General features: G+C 41.2%; 1 protein-coding gene across 8 annotated transcripts in view; it reads left to right on the forward strand.

The window, feature by feature from the left end:
• Window positions 1-21128, forward strand: part of DOCK10 (dedicator of cytokinesis 10) — a 187203-nt gene that overhangs the window by 120740 nt on the left and 45335 nt on the right. For all 8 annotated transcript variants that reach the window (XM_012727609.1, XM_012727593.1, XM_012727583.1 and 5 more), the window contains 10 exons: window positions 1861-1984; window positions 2174-2295; window positions 2648-2734; window positions 5270-5362; window positions 5785-5903; window positions 7854-7923; window positions 11227-11340; window positions 14521-14592; window positions 16094-16240; window positions 19449-19529. In XM_012727609.1, the coding sequence (XP_012583063.1) occupies window positions 1861-1984; window positions 2174-2295; window positions 2648-2734; window positions 5270-5362; window positions 5785-5903; window positions 7854-7923; window positions 11227-11340; window positions 14521-14592; window positions 16094-16240; window positions 19449-19529 (1029 nt within the window). The remainder of the gene's footprint in view (window positions 1-1860; window positions 1985-2173; window positions 2296-2647; window positions 2735-5269; window positions 5363-5784; window positions 5904-7853; window positions 7924-11226; window positions 11341-14520; window positions 14593-16093; window positions 16241-19448; window positions 19530-21128) is intronic.

Consider the following 21128-nt stretch of genomic DNA (forward strand, 5'->3'; position numbering starts at 1 on the left):
ATCAAATATTTATGAAAAGGATGTTCTCACTCCTCACTCTGGCTTTTAGTCTCCCTTTCTCCCATGTGCTTCCAGAACACTAGTAAAAGCCAGGCGCTTTCCCAGAGCAGCACATATAATAACCAACAACCCATGAACCCTACAGTGCAGATTCAAAACTAAGGTTTTGGTTTCTTATTGTTATTGCAAGCAATGACTACATGAACTACAAAAATGGGCCAGAATTCTTCCCAGGCATAGTTACAGTGTGATGTTAAATATTTGTAGCACTCAGTAAGTGAAGATTGTTTGTATCAAAATTCAGTTAACTGGAATTCTTGAGTACCTTTTGCATCTCATGCACTCTTTACCTTGGCTAAGAAAAACAACTTCTCCTTCTGTTGTGTGGTTGTGTATGTTTTCAAATATACCAGATTTCACTGCCAGGTTAGCACACTGGATATAAAGATAAGGTAGGGATGTGTATAAACCCTTTGAATTCTGAATACCTCAGTATTTACTACTCATCAGAATTTCCCAGAAGGCTTGTGAAAATACTCTGATGATGCCTGGAACCCACCCCAGATTGTGGGTTCTCATATGTCTAGGATGGGACCCGAAAACTTGCTTTTCTGACAGATTTGCAGGTGATGTTGATATGCTGTTCCAGCAAGATGCTTTGAAAAATACCTTAACAAGTCCTTCTTTGTAACAAAGTGAAAATAAATTGGCTGACTGCATGCACAGAGATTTAATGCATCCGCTGGTAGATACTTTGCAAGCCTTCTTTCACCTTATTGGACTTAACTTTTCTGGAAACTATGTAGTAGCTGCGCTTGAGTAGCTGCCTTGATTTGGATACAGTTCACCTGAATGGCATCCTGGGATTCCCATGTGAAATGGCTATCAGAAGACATGAGCCATGTTCCAGAAGATTCTTACTGACAAAAGCATACTCCATACTCCTAGTGACTCGAAGTCCCTTCACTTCTCTGGCTGTGGTCCTCAGTGAATCATCCGACTTCACAGGGCTGTTGAGAGAATTCAGTAGCACATGTGGCAGAAGCTTGAAAATGAAAAGCATGTAATGTTGAGGATTGCAAGTCATTTCTTTCCAAGAACATGGAGTAGAATGCGCCTCACTAAAAACACCCTCAGCCTGTGTCACATTTATGTTTATTCAGAAGCACTATTTATATAATTGCAGCATGAACTCTTCACAAAATGGTCCATCACATGGTCACCACATGAACACATTATATACATTTTCGTGTTATTTTTTAAAGGGATAAATTCCATGCTAGTTTCTTCATTTCTTCCACCATATTTCTCAACAATGTGCACATGAATCAGCGTGGTAACTTCTTATTAGCATGCAGAATCGGATTCCAGACGTCTGGGGTCATTTCTAAGGTCCCGCATTTCTCATCAGTCCCACAAAATGCTCACACATCGTCCTCACAGGCTGTGGGAGGTACAGACTTACTGTTTGCCCAGTTATGTCCCTTGGTGATGGGTTCTCAATCTGTGTCTTATTTACTTTCTGCAGTCGCATCTGTGTGTGTGTGTTTGCATGCAAGTGAGTGTATCTGATCCATGCTCTGGCAGAATGATTTGCTTAACTTAGAATTGCCTAGGTCTTCTAAGTTATCATCATCCACCACATTAACGTGCAAACACCAGCATGTGGCATATGACAGCCAAGCCAGCAGGAATAGCATTCTTTGAGAATTAAATCAAAGCATGTTGCACTAACTGTTCAGCGTGGACCTAGATTTCGGTTCAAGTCTTTTTAGAAGATTAAGGTGCATCTGCTTTCTCTGTCCCTGCCCTGAGCAAATGATTTGGTTCTCAGACCAATTAATCTCTCTTTCACAACAGGTAAAAATTGAGCTGCCAACACAACTCCATGAGAAACACCATATTTTGTTTTCTTTTTATCATGTCACATGTGACATAAATGCAAAAGCAAATGCCAAAAAGAAGGAGGCTCTGGAAACATCAGGTACTGATGGGGTCCACCTGAGATAGTTTACACATCATCTTTTGGGTGTGCACTGAACTGTATTTTGAAAGCCCTGAATTATTAATTTTTTAGTGAAGTTTTGTGTTCATAAATAACAAATAGCTTTACTTTCACTCTTCAACATGGAGGTTTGTACTCAAAAGTTTGCTTTGTTGTTTGTTTGCACAGTTGGGTATGCTTGGCTTCCTCTGATGAAACACGATCAGATAGCTTCTCAAGAGTACAATATCCCAGTAGCAACCAGCCTGCCTCCTAACTATTTGAGCTTTCAAGATTCTGCAAGTGGAAAGGTATTTACCGATGTATAATTTAAGCGGGAAAAATGTCAGTGATTTCTGTTGTTTCAATTAACCCACCATCGTGTAGTCATGCGCAGTAGTTATGAAACAAGCGTCCCTACACTATTTCAAGCATCTTCTTTAGTTTATGGTTAGTAGAAATGATCTGTCAACAATGAGCCCTTCATAGGACATCAGCCCCGTTTACAAATACTGCAAAATGTGTTTGTGTCATTTTTGGTTCCTTCTCGAGAGTAAAGTAAGATGTGTATGGAAAATGAATACAAACTAAATAGCCTGCTTGTTTCTTTGTCTCAAATTGCCACAATGAGAGTGACAATCTTTTTTTTTTTTTTTTTCGCAGCAAGTTGGGAGCGACATTAAATGGGTGGACGGTGGCAAACCACTCTTCAGAGTATCAACGTTTGTTGTATCCACAGTGAATACACAGGTGAGCTGGTTGTCTGGAAATCTCTGCGTCTTTTGCAGCCAATGGAATAAGGAGGTGCCATCTCCTAAGGGTTCACAAGAGCAAGGACATGAAAAGGGAGCTGTTTGCCATACAACCATGCATGTCCTTGGAGCCACAGGGTGTCCTCACCCGTAATCACCCAGCGCATAACACTGTAGGCCAAACCTGCTGGCCCTGCTCTTGGAGTGTGGTTTTCTTCCAATGACGACAGCCAACTGCTTAAAATGTGAAATGTTCAAAATATTTGGCTCTGTACCTCGGAACTCAGTCTACTGCCGAGTCCTTCCAGCGATCCGCAAGTGGGAGGCCAGGGGGTGCCCAGGGCCGCATGGAGGGCACTTTGTCCAGTTCTGCTCAGTGACTCTGGGCCAGGTGTTTACTGCTGAGTCCTTATTTCCTCCTTAGAAAAAAATGGTAGCAGTGAAATTGCTATGCTTGTAGGAAGATCAAAATGAGAAACTCAGTGAGAAAATGCTTCACAAATGCAAAAGCAAAACAATGTGATCACCATCCCTGCTCACGGACTTGCCGCGTCCCTTGTGTGGAATGCGATGTGAGGAATTGCATGGTGCAGAGGCACTCACTGCCAAGCGAGTCAAGTGCATTGAATACACATTGCCCTTTCTCCAATGCAGTGTGTATCTACGTTTTTACTGCCTATTCCTTTATCCCAACCCAGACCTGGTTGCTAAGGAAATCCTATCATTCAGGTACCACACATTCAGGAGGTCAGAATTTCTCCCAATCACCTCATGCATCAAGCTAAATTGAGTCCTCCTCCTCAGTCCTATGTCCATGAATCTTCCCCCATCTCTCCCCTGATGCCAGCAGCCCTGGCCCAGTCCCACGAAAGGATCTTTCTCCACATGTCTCAGAAGATCTTGAGTTTCTTTCACCCCCTTCAGTTGCTTTTCATGAAAAAGGAGGTCTCTCTCACTCACTAAGACCCACCATTATCCTCCATCTCTACCTCCCCCATTCTCGTCAAATATTAGAATATTAGTCTTTCCTCATCACAGAACACCTCAATTTCCACCTGCCAGGGTTCCTCTCAGCTGCCTCCATCCGTTAGTTCCTCCCAAAGCCCCCAGGGCTCCTTGGACACTCAGTCTCTCCCTGTCTGCCTACCTCACTCACCTGTAACACCTTTGTCCTTCAGACTTCAGCTCAGATGCCAGTGCCTCGAGCAGCCCTCCCTGTTCCCTGGCCCACAGACAGGAGGGGTGGTCTTGTCTCTCTCCGGGGGTCAGGGGGCACCTCTTCTCCCTGGAGTGCTCTCAAATGTAATCACCTGGGCATCTGGAAACCCGCTCCAAGTAGGGCCTGTCTCCTTAGTGTCACAGAAGGTCTCTAGAGGAAAGGACTAGGCCTCCCTTGCCTCTGCTCTGCCTCTGCTCTGATGCAAAGGTTCTGGCCCCGTCAGCTTTCAAGAAAAGTTTGTGGAATTCATGAATAAAGGAAATGATAGTGAAGAGGAAAAAAAAAAATGGCTTCTAATCAGAAGCATAACGACAACTGGGAAACAAAGAATATCACACAAACATACACTGATCTGGGTTCAGCCGCACCAGACCGGGAACTTTCTGGACCTGACAGCACGTCAGCCGGGAAACAGCCACACGTGTCCTCCCCAAGTTCTGTATCTCACATCCTGAGGGTGTGACTCCACCTACAGCGCTAATGTAGAGAATTGCCAAGGTGCCCCCTTCTGGAAGCGCCTCAAGAGGCCATGCCCATTTGTTCAAGCTCAGCGCCACAGAAGGAGGAGCCAAAATGAGAAGGTGGCAAGGGCGTTTGTCCAAGGCGCAGGTGTCGACAGGCTGGCTTTTCCGAGACTTTGCTCCTTGGTGTGTAGATGGCTGTTTTCTTGCTGTGCCCTCACTGTCTTCCCTCTGGTGATGCTCTGCTCTCCAGATTTCCTCTTGTATGTGGATATTGGTCCTATTGGGTTAGAACCACCTCAACTGCCTCATTTTATCTGAATCACATCTTTAAAGTCCTTTCTCCAAAGGTGGCTATGTCCTGAGGTTCTGAGGGTTAGGACTTTGACATCAGTGTGGGCGGACACAGTCAGCCCCCATTTTTATCAGGCGATGTTAGCGTGGGCTTCCTAATTTGTTACCTACGTGGGCATCACGCATCTGAAAGTCCCCCTGAGCAAATTATGCAGCACGCATTTTTGTGTATGCTTAGATGAGGTAAGAAAAAGTGGCCAAAGTCTATGGAAGAAGCATCAGCAGGAAGCTGAACAAAGGCAATTTTAGACCCAAAGTGAGTTAAGGGAAGGATTCTCCTCCATTGTCATCCTACCAGGCAGGAAAGTGAGCCTGTGAGCATGAGGGAAGGGAGGTGGGTTTGAGGTGCGGCTGAGCCTTCAGCCTGGGCATGGCTCGTGGAGGTGACCCTTGTAGCTCTGGCTTCGAGGCCTCCCTCCTACACAAATGCGCCTTCCATCACCTTAATGGCTGCAAAACATCTGTCGCATCAGAAATAAACACTTTCTGTCTATTTCAGGATCCACATGTGAATGCGTTTTTCCGACAATGCCAAAAAAGAGAGAAAGATTTGTCTCAGTCACCTACCTCGAATTTCGTCCGCTCTTGTAAGGTAATATGACAAGCAGTGTTTCCATGGTCTCCAGGGTGGAAATGGGCCAGAGACCTCTCCATTTGCCATTGAGTAGCAAACTGAGAGGTAATAATTATGGAAGATCGGAAAATGCCTTATTGATTCAGATTAAAGAATTTTAATCTGCAATTCCTAAATAGTTTCTGCCTTTTGATTCAACATAACGCAAAGATCAGCTTTTCCAAAATAAAAATGATTGAAAATCAGAATCAATTGATTTTATGTTAAGTAAATGTCCTGCTCTTGCAATGTTACCCATGTCTGTGTGCCAGGCTAGATAGAATGAAGAGTAAGGCCAGACAAAGGAGAGCTACCATGTTCATATTCAAGCTCTGAAAATGCCAGCCAAATTTGCTTTGCATCTAATTAGTATCCTTTTTCTTCCCTCCAATTTACTACAGAGCTTATTGAATGTGGAAAAGATTCAAGCAATCATGAGCTTTCTGCCTATCATCTTGAATCAGCTCTTCAAGGTTCTGGTACAGAATGAGGAAGATGAAATCAGTTCAACTGTGACCAGGTACCCACCCACAAGCCGTGCACGGGCTGGTAATCTGTGGTTGCATGAAGCCGGGCTTCTAACTGTCCAGGCGCACACTGGGAGAAGCTTGCCTTCATTTAACCCTTAGCTCGGATTTACATACTTCACACTCTTGAATTCTTATCTCTCATCCTCCATTATTATCATAGAGGAAAGTTTTGGATCTGTTCTAAAATTTTTATGTGTTTTAATTAAGCATTCTTTTAGCTACTTAAAGATTTACATGCAGTTGTAAAAAATAATAGAGATCCCTGTGTTATTATCCCAGTATGATCCCTATACTGGGATATACCCAGTATATCCCAACAGTAACATCTTGCAAAACTTTAGTACAACATCACAAGCCAGATATTGTCATTGGCATCAAAAGAATCAGGGTACAGAGAATTTCCATCCACAGATCCCTCATGTCACCCTTTCATCCCCACCCACCCCATAATCTCTCACAACTGCTAATCTGTTCTATCTCTAAAATGTTGTCATTTTAAGAATTTTAAATATATGTATCATACTAAATTATTGTACATCAGGTATATGTGAATATATAGTAAATTATTAAATACATATGTGCACCTCCATATATATTTAAAAGTATGAAACCTTTTTTGGAATTAGATTTCTTCACTCCATATAATTCTTTGGTAGTTCATGGAGGTGGTTCCATCTGGCAATAGTTCATTCCTTTTCATTTCTGAGTGTCTTTCAAAGCAAAGTATGTTTAACAAATCACAGCTTGAAGACTATCTGGATATGTCCAGTTTGAGGAAGATTTATAAGTTTTAATGTTTGTGGGATAAATGCCTACAAATACAATTTCTGGGATGTATAAGATCTACATGTTTATTTTTTAAGAAAATGCCTAATTGTCTTCCAAGTGCCTGTATCATCTCACATCCCCATTAGGCCTTTTTAAGAAGAATACCCAGTATTTCCTAACCATTCTCACTTCAGTCTGTCTGTGCTGCACACATTCTTACACCATTATTACTCTATCTAGTGATTCTGATAACCAGTGTCCTCTTTATGGAAATGATGTTTTGAATTATTGAATCATACCTCCCTGATATTTATTCTAAAATATGTTACTCCTAGAATTCTAAAAGGAAAAATGATGCACTTGATTTTGAAATGTTTCTAGGCCCTTTCTGACTCTCAAGCATATTATTAGCATTTTTCAGAATCAGTCTTCAGCATCACTTTGAAAGCCTAAAGCTCTGGAAAATTCAAATATCTCTAATAGTTCCAGAAACAACCAGTTGGCTCCAGATTAAGTTTCCAATGGGCCTTCCGCTGATGCTCTTTCGCTATCAGTTTGTGAGTCTGTGCCAGCAAGGTTTTGAATATTTCAGCCCAGAGATTGCTGAGATGTTCCTAAATATTACAACCACAGAGTAACTGGAGTGTTAACTGAGTGAAAAACTCCAGCCTTGCACCCACTGCTACTTGAAACCCTGCCCCAGTTAAAGAAAAAGCAAAACCCTACACATCAACCTCGTTGCTCTTCCCACAAGTATCTATAGGCTAGAAGGCAAGTCCTTTTAAAATGGAATGTAATCATTAATTAGACATTTAAGATCTTACTTTTAATCAGGTACAAAAATGATCCCTTTTCCAAGAAAACAATATTAGCAAAAGTGCAGATAAGAATAGCACATTCAGCTTGGGTAAAACATCTCCCATGTGTGATTGCAGCTGTTAGACGTGACTGCTATCTTAGTGCTTAAAGATTTCTGGTTTGGAAATGGCTGATCGGTATCACCGATTTTAAAAACCCAGTGCAAAGGGACCAGAAGGGGAGAAGTGTCTGAAATTGGTTAATTCATCCATTCAGTAACTAGTGAGCACTCAGTTTACCAAGCACTCCAAAGAAAAGCCAAGTGAGAGCTGCCTGCCTTCTTAGAAAGAGCACTGAACAGCTTGTTTCTCCAGGGTATTGACGGACATTGTGGCTAAGTGCCACGAGGAACAGCTGGAACACGCCATCCAGTCATACATCAAGGTATGAAGTTGCCGCTTGCACGTTAGTTTAGCCCCTCGCACCGTGGCTTGTCGTGTTTGCTGTCTGCCGTAGCGGGAAGTTCCTCCCTTTGGCTAGACGGTGCCATCACTAGCATATCCAGCATCCCCTTTAGCTACCTGCAAAGTTAGGTCTTTGCATCGACGGGCTGAACGTAGCACTTAAATATAGAAATGTGTCAATAATATGTACATGTGCCAGTGAATTTTTATGTGAGGAGAGAGGGCAAAGAAAGAGAAAGAAGAGGTTGCCATCCTTTTGAAGTCCATATTGCAAATAAATTAAATGCCTCTGTCAATTGATGGAAGATTTTTCCTGTTGAATGCTCTATGTTTCTTCTGTAATGTTTTCTTAGCTCTTTTTATTGTTTTCTCAGGCATTATTTCATTTTCCCAGTTACTGTATATTTGTACCTGCCTCTGGTATGTTAAGTCCTTTATCCTCCAGCATGAGTCACTAGCCCATTCCATCAGTGTGCACTGCTGCTTTCAGCGTCTTCTGTCCAGTGTTTACTCAGACATGTTTATATTCTCATTTCCAGTTGGCCTGTGAATTAATGCCACTGAACTTGGGATGATGTTTGCACATTCTGGTTCATGCCTAAATGTCATTTTCGTGACTGAAAAGAACCCATCCAGATAGCGTTAAAGTACTTTATATTGAAATATACAAAGAACCTCAATTTCTGTTTTTTTTTTCTATCGATAGGTTAAATCCTTTTGCGAGAGACGTTTTTTAAATAAAACTATATTCCACTAGTATTTTTGAATAGACATATATCCATATACTGTGGATGTCTAGAAAAATGACTAAAGAAATAAGTGAGCTAGAGATTTACCAAAAAAAGAAAAGAAAATCTCTTGTTAAAGAAAATAACTAGGAATTTCTCTCTGGAATGCCATCGGCTGGGGTTTTATTTTTTCATTACAGTTTTATATTTTATATTTTCTAGCTGCCAGATGTCAGATGATCTAGCTGTAGGTGATATATCCAAATACCTAACTATGGGTATATGCCCTTGTTTAAAATAACCCTTATGACAAAAATAGTCAGCAAATTACAGTAATTTCCCAATATGACCCACATTTCGATTGTAGAATCCAGTTCTATCTACAAATGCCTTTTCAGTCTGTTCTCTGTTCAGCATGCACTTAGCTTACTTTTATAGGATATTGGTGATTTACCATTCCACAGAATTACCAACAGAATATTTAACCTCCCAGTTGTCCATTTCAGTCACCAAAGAAACTGAGAAAAAAATTTGTCAAACCACATTAACACAGACATCTTCATTCTAACACAAGTATAACCTGCCTTGTTCCGATGCAGTCATTGAAAATTACATCAAGAACCCACTGTTCTATGACTAGTTTTGTGACAACTGAGGCCAGTTTCTATATGACCCTTATATCAGCTCCCAAATTCTACCTGTGATGTTTTTGGCAAGGTGTTCTGGAAATAAATGCATCCTGTTGGTCTTTATTTTCAACCACCATGTCTGAAATATCCTGATGAGGCCATTTGACTTTGTCATACAGGAAACTACCAATTTAGTTCACTTTGAAATTGTTCAAATCCAGAACACCTATGTGGATTTCCAGCTGATAACAATCTCTGAGGTTGTTTATAACATATTTTATATCCAAAAATAATAAATTTTACTGGAATTTTACTCTGGGAACAACAGTAAATAGCATGTGTGAAACTAGACTCTAGTCAAGGTTAAATACTTAACTTGAACTTTTAGCTAAAAATTAACCTCACTTTTCTCCTTTGTGAGTGAGATGAGTTGGGCCAGATGAACATCCAATTCTACAATTCTATGATTGGACTCCTGTCACAGTATATAGCTGACAGTCCAATCTTGACCAGGGAATCTGATTTGTATTTTTTACCCTCAGTAGGAAAAATTATTTTTTGACATATAGATAGACAGACATGAAGCTCTACCTACAAGTAGGAGTTTAATGAAAACTGATAGGCTTTTACAAGCATGTTCTTTGACTTTCTTGAAAGATGTGATATTCAAAGTAATTTTCTTATTTATTCAGAAATAAATGAAACACCATTTCAAGTTCAGTGGTGCTAAGTGCTGCTAACTCACCCCATCAACAATATCCAAAATGTACACATACACTATGTCTTTTTCAAAGATATATATCTAAAGCTGACCTAACTAAGTGCTATGGTTTACAGCAATTCATGGTGCTGACATGTTGTAACCAAAATGTAAAAAGGAAAAAATATACATTAGGGCTATTGAAATGCCCTAGAGGCTAACAAACTGTGCATGGAATTAGCTAGTGGATGACAACATTAACGTCATATGAGTTAAAATCCACAAGGAGAGAAACTTGTACTTCTTGATTTTAGTTTTATGCATTTGTTAGCTTTGTCTTTCTCCTTTGCAATAAACATGAAGAAATCAGGCCCCATTGGGATGACTTGGATATTGACACGCTATGAAGTGCAAAGAAATGATTATAGATCCAAACGCAAATATGCCTCTGCTTTGAGGTAGCTTCTCTCCTGCCTTTGCTCTTGAATGCTGACTTGTGAGCATAACAAAATGACCTTCCTTGAGGCAAATCCAACTCATAAGTAAAATACTATAATCCAGTAATAAACACTTTGTATCTGAAATGCATGTGCATAAATTAAGACTGATATCCTTAAAAAATATGAAGAAATAGTGAAAGGTGAACCATTGGATGCACTAACTGGCACTTGCCAAAATCAATCTCTTGAGAAAAAAGAAGTGAACAGCATTTGTTACCTTATCTATGGCCAATGTTCATGGACACTTTGGTAGCTGTGGCTCAGTGTGAGACAGTAGACCATGGGCTTGTGGGGAGCTCACCTACCAGCCTCTGGAAGTCACCTGCTTCCCCACTTGGCTGTTTGAGTGGGTGCTCTACCCTTTCAGGATGAAGAATTGCCACCATGCTACCTGTTACCAGTGGAAGGAAGAAGGGAAAAGTTGTCCCAAGTAGGTGGGTCAAAGCCCTCCATCTTTCCTTAAACCTGCTAAATTGCTCTCTGACCATTTCTCCTGACACACACAAAAAAAAGTTTCAAAGAGAGCTTAGATGAGCCAGGTCTTACCTGTGCAAAGTTCTAAAACAGAGCAGGTGTGGATTACACTTATCATGGGATCTCCATTTATTTCATGACAAAATCCAGCATGTGCAAATGATTTTGAGATCTGCGTTATTTATTTGACATGGCTTTGGAGCTTTGGCTTTTAAAGTGTTTAATTTTTTTCAACTTTTGGATTTTCTTCAGTTTGTCTTCAAGACCAGGACATACAAGGAGAAAACTATACATGAGGAATTGGCTAAAAATGTGACTGGTCTTTTGAAATCAAATGACTCAACAACAGTGAAGCATGTCTTAAAGGTAAACAACCCAAAGGTGACCTTATAATTGTTAGTATTAAGGATAGCCCATGCTCACCCCTGGAAGGTGATAGGCTGCACTGATTCTTTTATAGTTTCTAGCATAAGGTGTATATGTTTCATGTAAAAATAGTAAACAAAATAAATCTATGTGACAAGAACAGATCACTTTAAAAAGTGGAATGGACTTAAGTTCTTTGATCTAAATGCAAAATCAGGGACAGTTAAGAATGACCTAAAATATTCAAAAATGCTAATTATAGGAGCCTCCCTGGTAATGCAGTGGGTAGTCTCAGCACTATCAAGCTATCACCAGCCACTGAGACCCAAGTTCTATCCCCAGCCAGGGAGCAAACTCACATGGCACAGCAGAACTCTCCTGTCTCACCTGCTGTTCCCCCCCGCAGTGTATTTTAATAGAACTGCCTGTTCTGCTCTCCACTCTGTCTCTGGTGAATCCTCTCAGCCCCCCCACCACTAGACTACACCCCAGTTCTTCTACACATAAATAAATAAAAATAAGTATTTTTGAATAAATAAATATGCCAATTACAGCAAAAATAAAGTTTGCTGAGTTTTTAGTCACAGTAAGAAGAAAATTCCAAGGAAAGGATTAGTGGCAACACTAATGATTATACTGACAACAGAGAGGAAGTAGAAAAACAACCACCCTTTGACCCAAAAGCTTGAAAAATGTGTATTTGTAGAAAAGAAGGAAGGCATGGTAAGAATCCTAGAAAAGAATAACTCTAAACTTTAATACAATAGTGAATTTAGACTACAGCTAAGTTATCTATCTTGACAGAGGAGTGGTTGATTAGTAAGTAGCCAGAAAGAGAAGCCAATAAGGATCAACACACTCATTAAAATCAGTTATCTGTGACCAAGAAATTTGTTTATTTAAATTAGTCTTCGGAGTATATTCATTCCATATACTCAGCAAATAAGTCCAAGTGCCTCCATGTAGAGGTGCGGGGGACCTTGACCAGCAAGGCCGGAGAGTCGGGGCCCCAGGTCCGGCGAACAAAGGAAGCAGTCACACGCGTGTAGCAGAACAAAGAAAGAGCTCTTTATTGGGTTTTATCTCAGCTTTATACAGGAGGAGAGGGATGCCAGGAAGGGAGAAGGCCAATAGAAATGCAACATGTTTTGGTGGCAGTTGATCTCGCGAGGGGCGAAAATGGGCGAGAAAAGAAAGAGGAAAAGGAAAAGGTGGGGGCAAGGGGGTTCTTCCCACATGCCTTTTGCAACCTGAATGTTTTTCTCTATCCGGACTCCATTTCACCTTTTTATGGCTGCTGACAGACGCCAGATGCCGGCCTCAGTCCCCAACATAGAGGCACCATCCTCAGTACTTGCGTGAGGTAGTATCACAACGATTGAGTTGTCTGCCTTTGGGGAGTTTACATTCTACTCAGGGATAAAAATAATAAGCTACAGACATAATAACAAAAGTAAGTACACTGTATGTTAGAAAGTGAGAGGTCACTGGGGAAAGAAAGGGGCGTGGGGTGGCTGTCCAGGTGAGGTTTGCAGTTTTCAATAGTATGGCCAAGGCAGACTGGGGATGAGAGAGCTGGCCCTGTGGGCCTGGGAGTAGGACAGAACACAAGAGGGTAAACAGGGTGAGCATAGACGTGGCAGCGCACCTGGTGTGCCTAGGGGTGGTGGGGAAGTCAGGGCAGCAGGTGCCAAGTGAGCAGGGGGTGAGGTGAGAGGTGGAAGAGGAGGGAGAGAGGTGGAAGGCAGAGAAGCAAGGGAAGTTGATGGGCAGTAGATGCCCTCAACGCCTGGGCTTGCAATCAGTGGGAAATGATGAACCTTCAAGGGTTCTGAGTGACCTAACTTGGTTTAAAAGTTAGGTCCATCCACCCTGATAGCTGTGGAGGGAAAGGACTGTGGGGTGGGGAGGCTGGACACCAGGACACTGGCAGGACTGAGTACTGAGGCAGCGAAGTGTCTGGGGCAGTGCGGTGTCAGTTACAGGACAGGCGCAGGGCTTGCTTGGAGGAGAATCGGTTTGCAATATTATAGAAATTTCCAGAGTGTAACTCTGCACCTCGACATGCCTCACCACACCCACCACCAAGGCTCTAGTCTAGGCCTTTGCCCCCACCAGACTGGCCCCTCTGTTCTTTGCTCCCGTCCTTCCCGGCGCTCACTGGCACAAACCATCTTTCTCACAGAGCCCACAATCCTGGTTTATTTTGTTGTGACCTGTTAGTTCATTGGCTTTAGCTACTTACATTTCACATGTGAGTGAAGCCCAGCAATTATCTATCACTGACTTCTGACTTAACTTCATTTAGCATTATTATTCTGACTTAACTTCATTTAGCATTATGAACTCAAGTTCGGTCCATGTTGTCGGCATAGGCAAGATTCCGTCTATTATGTTGGCTGCATAGTGATCCCTTGAGCAGGAGTGTCACAGAGACAGATCTTGATGCCTGAGTTCAGACTAGACCCAGTGAGGGCAGACCCAGTCTGGGGACAGACTTGGGTATGCAGACCAGGGGTGTAAGTGTGTGCTGACCCTCAGCACACAGGACAGAGCCATGGGTGACAAGAGGGGAGGCCAGTGATTTGCTCTCCCCAAGCCCCCCATCCTGGAGTGGCATTCCCAGCTGTTTGGAAGTCACATTTGACGGTACCAGGACAGCGTTTTTACCCCTTCACTAGCTTAACTTCAAACGTTTCCATCTTAGATATGTGGCTTCCATTTCTGTCTCTAGTACTGAAAATGTTACATGTGGGCCTACTGTGATTTTTTTTTTAATATAAAAAGTGTAATCTTATTTCGCTGACTGTAACACCCCACCACCATGAATAAGAGTTTCTTAAGATCACTGTCTCATCAACCATGTGCAGTAAACCAGGATTGTGGTTTAGTGCAAACATTCTTGAGATGACCGAAGAACTGAAATACCTGACAATTACTTTGAACATTAGACTTTTGATCAAGTTCCACCCTAACATAATAAAAGATATATTGGGTTGTCAGAGAAGTCCTGACATATATTTGCTTGAAAAACAGAAAATAATATGTCATGGCTTTTCCAACAACCCAACATTATTTCTCAAAGAATACATTTTAAGATAAAGATTTCATAATAACGGACAGAATGATCATTATTTTACCGTAAGATAATAAATTCTGTGTCTTTTCTTTTCCTGACAGCATTCCTGGTTCTTCTTTGCAATTATCCTAAAATCAATGGCACAGCACTTGATTGACACGAACAACATTCAGGTAGGATCATAGGTACTGGAATGTCAGCCATTAATTATGCTAATGAATGTGTCCTCACCCATCCATATTTATTTACTTGGTGAATCTTAACCCTTCATCTGAATTTCCTTCTAAGAAGGAAACTGACTGGGCATGTCCATCTGGGTCTTGAAGAAATAAATGCCCAGAGCAAAACTGGTGCAGCTGGCTGCAAAGCCAAGGGATGAGGAGGCCTGACACGTGTGACAGGAGAGAGGGAAGGGAGCAGGGTTGATGGAGAGGCCTTGCCAGGAGAAAGCCTTTGCTGGGTCACTGGGCAGGCTCAGGGAAGAGTATGCAACAGGAGAGCCTCGCATTGGGGAGAGGGCATTGCTTGGGCCCTACAGGCTTCACTATTGACTCGGGTCAGGTGGGGGAGAGTGTGACCGCGTGAACACCTGAGTAGGTCCCTGATGTTTAACGATTCTATAGAATGTGTCCTGAAGGCTCATCTGAGTTGGGCACCTCTGTAAATGCTGCCCCCCACAGCCTGCACTGCATGTCACACCCATCAAGACTGCGCCTCCACAGTACCCTTCAGCCTTGCTTCCTCAAAAGAAACTTACAAGAAAGATAGAGGTTAACTGGACTGACTGTGGTCCCGACACCGCAGGTGGTCTTGGGGTCCTATGTCACACGCAGCATCGTCCTCCTCCACCATCCATTTCAAAGTCCCCTGACCCTCAGCCAGCAGCCCTGAAGGTCTTGGTGACTTTGCCTGGGCTGTGACCCTCATTCCAGAGGGAAGCATTTCAAGCAGGAGCAGTGAGTTCTTGGACCCGAGGGGAACGCGTGGAGACACACAGGGTTTTAGTCAATGTATGTGCTGCAGTCTCACAGGCAAAGCATTCTGCGTCATATGGTCAAGCTAACCTGATTGTGAGGTCCTGCTGGCACCTGGGAGATAAATCCAGTGGGAACTCACCACTGAAAGGGCATTTCAGATCATCCACTGTGATTACCACTTATTCATTCACTCATTGTGTAGAGTGGCGTGAGAAATCTGGTTTGAAAAATCAAAATAATTGATGTTTAAATTACATTGAGTCCTCTGTCAAAAATCTAGAATAATAGTCACTAGGCCATTAATAGTAGTCATTTCCTGAGAAAGAATGGGAAGAAATTAAAATGTGAGAGGTCCTAAGAAATGGACACGTTCTACCTTGGACATTTCTACTTTGTTTGCAATGGGTATATATTATGTAATATATATTTTGCAGTGAATATATATTATAATTTACTCTTTAGTAACAAGATGAAAAAATTGTTGCTAAAATAGAGAAGGAAACCTTACATAAAAACGATGGGAATAATGACCTTGAAATTAAAAGGGCTTCTATTTTATCATTGCTTTCAACTTTTCAAAAGGATTCTTTTTTGTTTGATGATATATAAATGAAGTCAGTCTTTCAGTTTATTTCTTTTCTAGGCATCCAGTATTTCGCATGCTTCATTCTAAGTAAATGCTCCATTCTTTCCTTAGCTTTCTCGGGTTCAAAGGTTTCCTGAATCTTACCAAAACGAATTGGACAATCTGGTAATGGTCCTGTCCGACCACGTGATTTGGAAATGCAGAGATGCACAGGAAGAAACAAGAAGAGCAAATCAGAGTGTTGCCAGGTTTCTTAAGGTACAGTTTTATGCAAGGTCACGGTTCCATTCACCTCCCCAGGAGAGCGGATGTGATAAAGTCTAAATGGGAATCGATCACAACTTCCTCTGTGACTGAGAGTTAAAACCGGCACAATTAGATGAATGCTTAACTTAATCCCCATCTCTACTGCCTGAAACACTTTTTAATTTTTGTTTTCAATTTGGTCTCCTAGAACAAAGACCAAGATTAGATAAAAGGACCCATTTGAATGTTGTCAAATCAGAGCACTCTTAAATATTTTAAAAGAAAAATTATTCAAGTTTAGACAGAGAAGCTTCACTGCGCAGTACAGCACACTTCCCACAGGCACTTCTGCCCTTGAAAGTGTTGCCAGAATTGGTTTGTGGCTCTCAGAATCATGTCATAGAGCCACTTGGGGAAACTTTGGGGATTTAACATTTGTGTTCTATGACCTCCAGGCTCTTTCTTTTAAATGACGAAAATATTATGCACAAATCACATGAAAGGAATATTATCAATTAAAATATTGAGCAATTACTTACTATACAAAACATACATATAGTAATTCCTGTATACGTACAGAGTGATATATAAGTATACACACACATATATGATTCAATATTTACATATATGATAGCATAATTAGTAGAGTTTTTTGGTCTACTGACAGCATACTGAATTGAGGAGAATAATGCAATGACAGTAAAAACTAATGAGCTATCATTTATCAGATAACATACCCAACTAAAAAATTAGTTTTACTTCTCTTCTTTTCTCCAACTGTTGACTACAGAATACTTGAAAAGCCACTTTTTTTAATTCTTTAAAGTAGATGCCAGACGTGCTGGATAGACATGAAGCTGTATATATAATATAAACTAGCAATATAAAGTTATGAGGCTGCGGATGTCATTGGAAAATTAGCCTGAGTTGTCTCAGTCAGTCTTAATCCAGCCTAAATCCTAGTTTAGTGTGTTAAGCACTAATTCAAAATATACACTGTATTTTCCTCATCTTGAATTTATCTTTTGCCCCAACATTTCTCCTCACATTTTTGCTTTTGCATAGCTTACAGAAAAAAAGGAATGAGGCTAGGGGGAGGAGAATAAAGGAGAAAAATATAACTTTCATTTTCTACCCCATTTTAAGACCCATGAGAATAAGGTTTATTATTATGAAGATCATTTATTAAAGCACTTCATAGGAGAGAAAACAATATATGGTCCAATTTATAAGCAAAATATGTTCAAAGAAACATCTGTAATATGCCTCCCTAAATTTCAAAGAATTGGGGTTAACCGTATCTCTTTAAAAAAGAAAATAATACCCTTTCTCTGCCCTCCTTGGTTAAGATATTCTGTACCTGTTGGAATAAGTGGATGTTTTCCTTAGAACTCACTTATTCAAAGATGGCTGCTGTTGCTGCATAAACTAACGTCGACTGGGGAACAAATAAAAACTGTCCAAGATGAGAAAGGACACAATGAAACAGCCAGCTGCTGAAAGTACAGGTGTTTCTGTGAGATTTGAGGTGAAGTGCACAGCAATGCAAATTGAGAGCAATGATTATGTGTGGCGTTCAGAAATTGAAACATTAGTGTAATGATTGTGCATTAGTCTATCATGCACACACTGTTTTCAGTTTCAAGAGCATTTGTGTTGACACAGAAAAATTTTGTCTTTAAACTTGTGGTTTATGAGATGACTCATTTGAATTAGGGGAGGAAGGGGACAGGGAGAGAAAGTGATTTCTCATGCAAATGTGAATGGCGGCGTTTGCCCCACTGCCTCCAAAGTGGTGAACTTTGAGCCTGCAGGTGTCTGACATTGTCCACTGCCGCTTGGAACACACAGCTCAGATCTGATAACTTTTACTGACTCAGCGGAAGTAGCAGACAACTTTGACCTCTTTTATTTTCTGTAACAATTAAAATGGTACCACCCTACTTTGTGAGAACAAAGAGTGGTGTCCCTGGAGTGGGTGTGCTCTGGGTCACTTCTTTGGCTTTCTGTCTTGAGGAAGCAGCATTTTTACAGCAGTTACACAAAACACACATACATTTTTCTGACTGTCCTCTCAATGCAGGTCAGACACATGTGACTACTTAGTAGCTTTGGGGTTTTTTTCCTAGTTTGGCTTCCAGTCTGGATGATAGCCCTACTCACCTGAACCTCCCTTCTATGTTACACCTTTTCTCTGCAGGTCTCTTACCAAGGAGCTAGCAAAGGAAAGTCATGCTGCTTTTTACTTTCCTGCTCAGACAACCGTGTCTTTTTACCCTAACTCATCACTACTTTATTTCAGTTAGCTTTTGGAAACCCTCTAATAGAAGAGACTTAATTTGTTGTGAAATACGTTTAAAGAAATAACGGTACTATTTCTCCCTAAACCTCACAAAAGCGTAGCTAAGTGAAGTTCTGAAAAGGGAAATGTCTTCACACCTACTCTTTTGACTTAGCTGTTCTGGGCATCAAGGATAATCCACGCTTGCTAGAGAGCGCATCTTTACAATAGCTGCTATGAGTGGCCCATAAGCTAATAGCTACATGAGGCAAAGGACAGCGGTGAAAAGCAAACAAGAAGGCAGTGGTCTGTCTGTTATATTAGAAAAAGTGGGGACACTTGGGTTTCTTTTGCAATTTGAGCTTTCATAGCTCACCCTGGCATGGACATAAATCCTCACTGTCCTCACAATTGGTGGAATAAAATCATTTTTTTAATTATTTTCAGCAATATAGTTTTGCATTCACTTGGGAATATTGAACTTTCAATTTATTAAGTCAAATGAGAAAAAGGTTGGTGGGTTCTACTTTACCCTCTTAATCAGGAGTCTGGAGACTTTTTCTGTAAAAGTCCAAATACTAAGTAGCTTTGCAGGACATCAGCCTCTGCTGCAACTACACGCCACTACGGTGGCTCAAAACAGCCATAAGCCATGAACTGACAGCATTTAAGTGACTGAGAAAAGGGTAGAATATTTCATTGCAAAGATGTAAGTGACGTTTCCTAAAACTGATAAATGTGGGCTTGTAACTTTCTGGCCTTTGTACTATTCGTATTTCATGTCATTGTCACATGTGGATGAGCACTTAAGAGGAATTTAAAACAAAAACCAATGAGATGACACATCTTGGAGACTGTTGTTTGACTTCGATGTGTTTAATCACTTTTGCTAAAATCTCTAATGACTCTTGAAATGAAAATGTCTGAATTTATCTTCAGCGCTGTTTTACGTTCATGGACCGGGGCTTCGTGTTTAAGATGGTCAACAACTACATCAGCATGTTCTCTGGCGACCTCAAGGTAAGAGACGGTGTAAGAGTCTGAGCTTTCTACCTTAGTAGCAATGGCATGATAAATAAATAATCCAGGCTGTAGATAGATCCAGGCCAGAAATGTGAACCTGTCCATCCTTTGCATCAAAAATTAACTTCTGTGTCAGTGAGCCACAGCCTTTTAAAATGGTTCATCCGCAAAGTATGTCCCCCAAGTCTTGGTTCAGGAAGGTAAAGGCAAGTGGAGTGAACGTGTTTTATGTTTTGGCATCGATTTCTAGTGGGTGGAGGAGTGGCTCTCTCTCAGCAGCAATTCCTGGTACTCCAGTTTGCTTGAACTTTCTGGGTTTCAGCCCTGAAAGTCCCAGTTCCCTGGAAACACTTCAGTCTCGGGCAGACTCTGACAGTGGCTGCCCTTCCTAGTAGAGCGTGTGCCGGGAAGCAGACAGAAAAGCCACCCTCTAGAGACCTGTGACTGTCCGCGTGTCATCTCACACCAGCAAAGCCTCAGAACTGAGCAGCTGCGCAACGGCCCAGAAACCTGTATCAGACCAAGACTTTCAAATCCGAGAGCCACTGGGCTGGAGTCTGACATGTGTGGGGGGAAAATAATACTGGAAATAAGCCAGTCATAAAATATCCACTAAGGTTCTTTGTGATGCAATTTGCAGAAACTCGCGTCATTTAGAGCAAAGGGGGGCTTGGCAGGACATTGGGAATTAATAGCATTGACGATAGTTCTGGAAGATGGAGATGGAAAAGAGCAGGAGTGAAGCCACTTCTGGGGCACAAGTCACCTCACAAAGAAGGTGTGGCTAACTTCCACCCCTGCTGAAGTGAATCAGTTGCACTATTCAATTGCACAGTTCTCTCCTTATGATTTACATTTGAGAGAGGCCAACCACGTTTGGATCACATGCATGCCTTTTAAAGAGGGAAGCTGGTGCACCTGAACTAATAGTTCCCCACTCATTAACCTTTACCCTTCTGGAGGAAGGTCAGTCCCCAACGGAAGCTGTCTAGCAGGAATAACCTAAGTGGAGAAGTCAAAAGTAAATAATGTTCTTACAGCCTTTCCCGCCATGCTCAGGAGACTAATTTTTTGGCAGTGAATATTAACTTTTGACTGCAAGGATTAGGAGAGTCCGATTCTCTCTGTAAATATTTTTTGAAAGACTCTTCTTCATTAGTGCTCCAATTATACATAGCATTTACAGCACATCCTTTTGATATAATCCCAGTGGACCTAAGTTACATATATTCTTCAAAGACCAAACAGAATATGTGTAATAAAGAATAATTAACATAAACTTTAATTAGATTCCTGTTCACTTGATATTCGAAAATTAAATCAAGCACTATCCTTGTTTGAAATACCAGTTTTTTAAGTTATTGAGTTAAGTTGCTACAAAAGAGAATTCTAAAATACTGAGTAATTGGAATATCTTTTATTTTGCAAGTTGATATGATGAACATAATCTGAATCTTAAAAATGTATTCCTTATCTGGATGGCAGTGTATAGGACAGTTATGAATGTGCTAATCATCCCCCATTGTGTGATCACTTTTTGGCACATGTGTGAAGTGGTCTTAAGACGACCGTGTTTGGGCTGCATTGATTGCTGTC

Source organism: Condylura cristata, unplaced genomic scaffold (genome assembly GCF_000260355.1).
Source record: "Condylura cristata isolate star-nosed mole 26May11 unplaced genomic scaffold, ConCri1.0 scaffold00002, whole genome shotgun sequence".
In the NCBI taxonomy this organism is placed as follows: domain Eukaryota; kingdom Metazoa; phylum Chordata; class Mammalia; order Eulipotyphla; family Talpidae; genus Condylura; species Condylura cristata.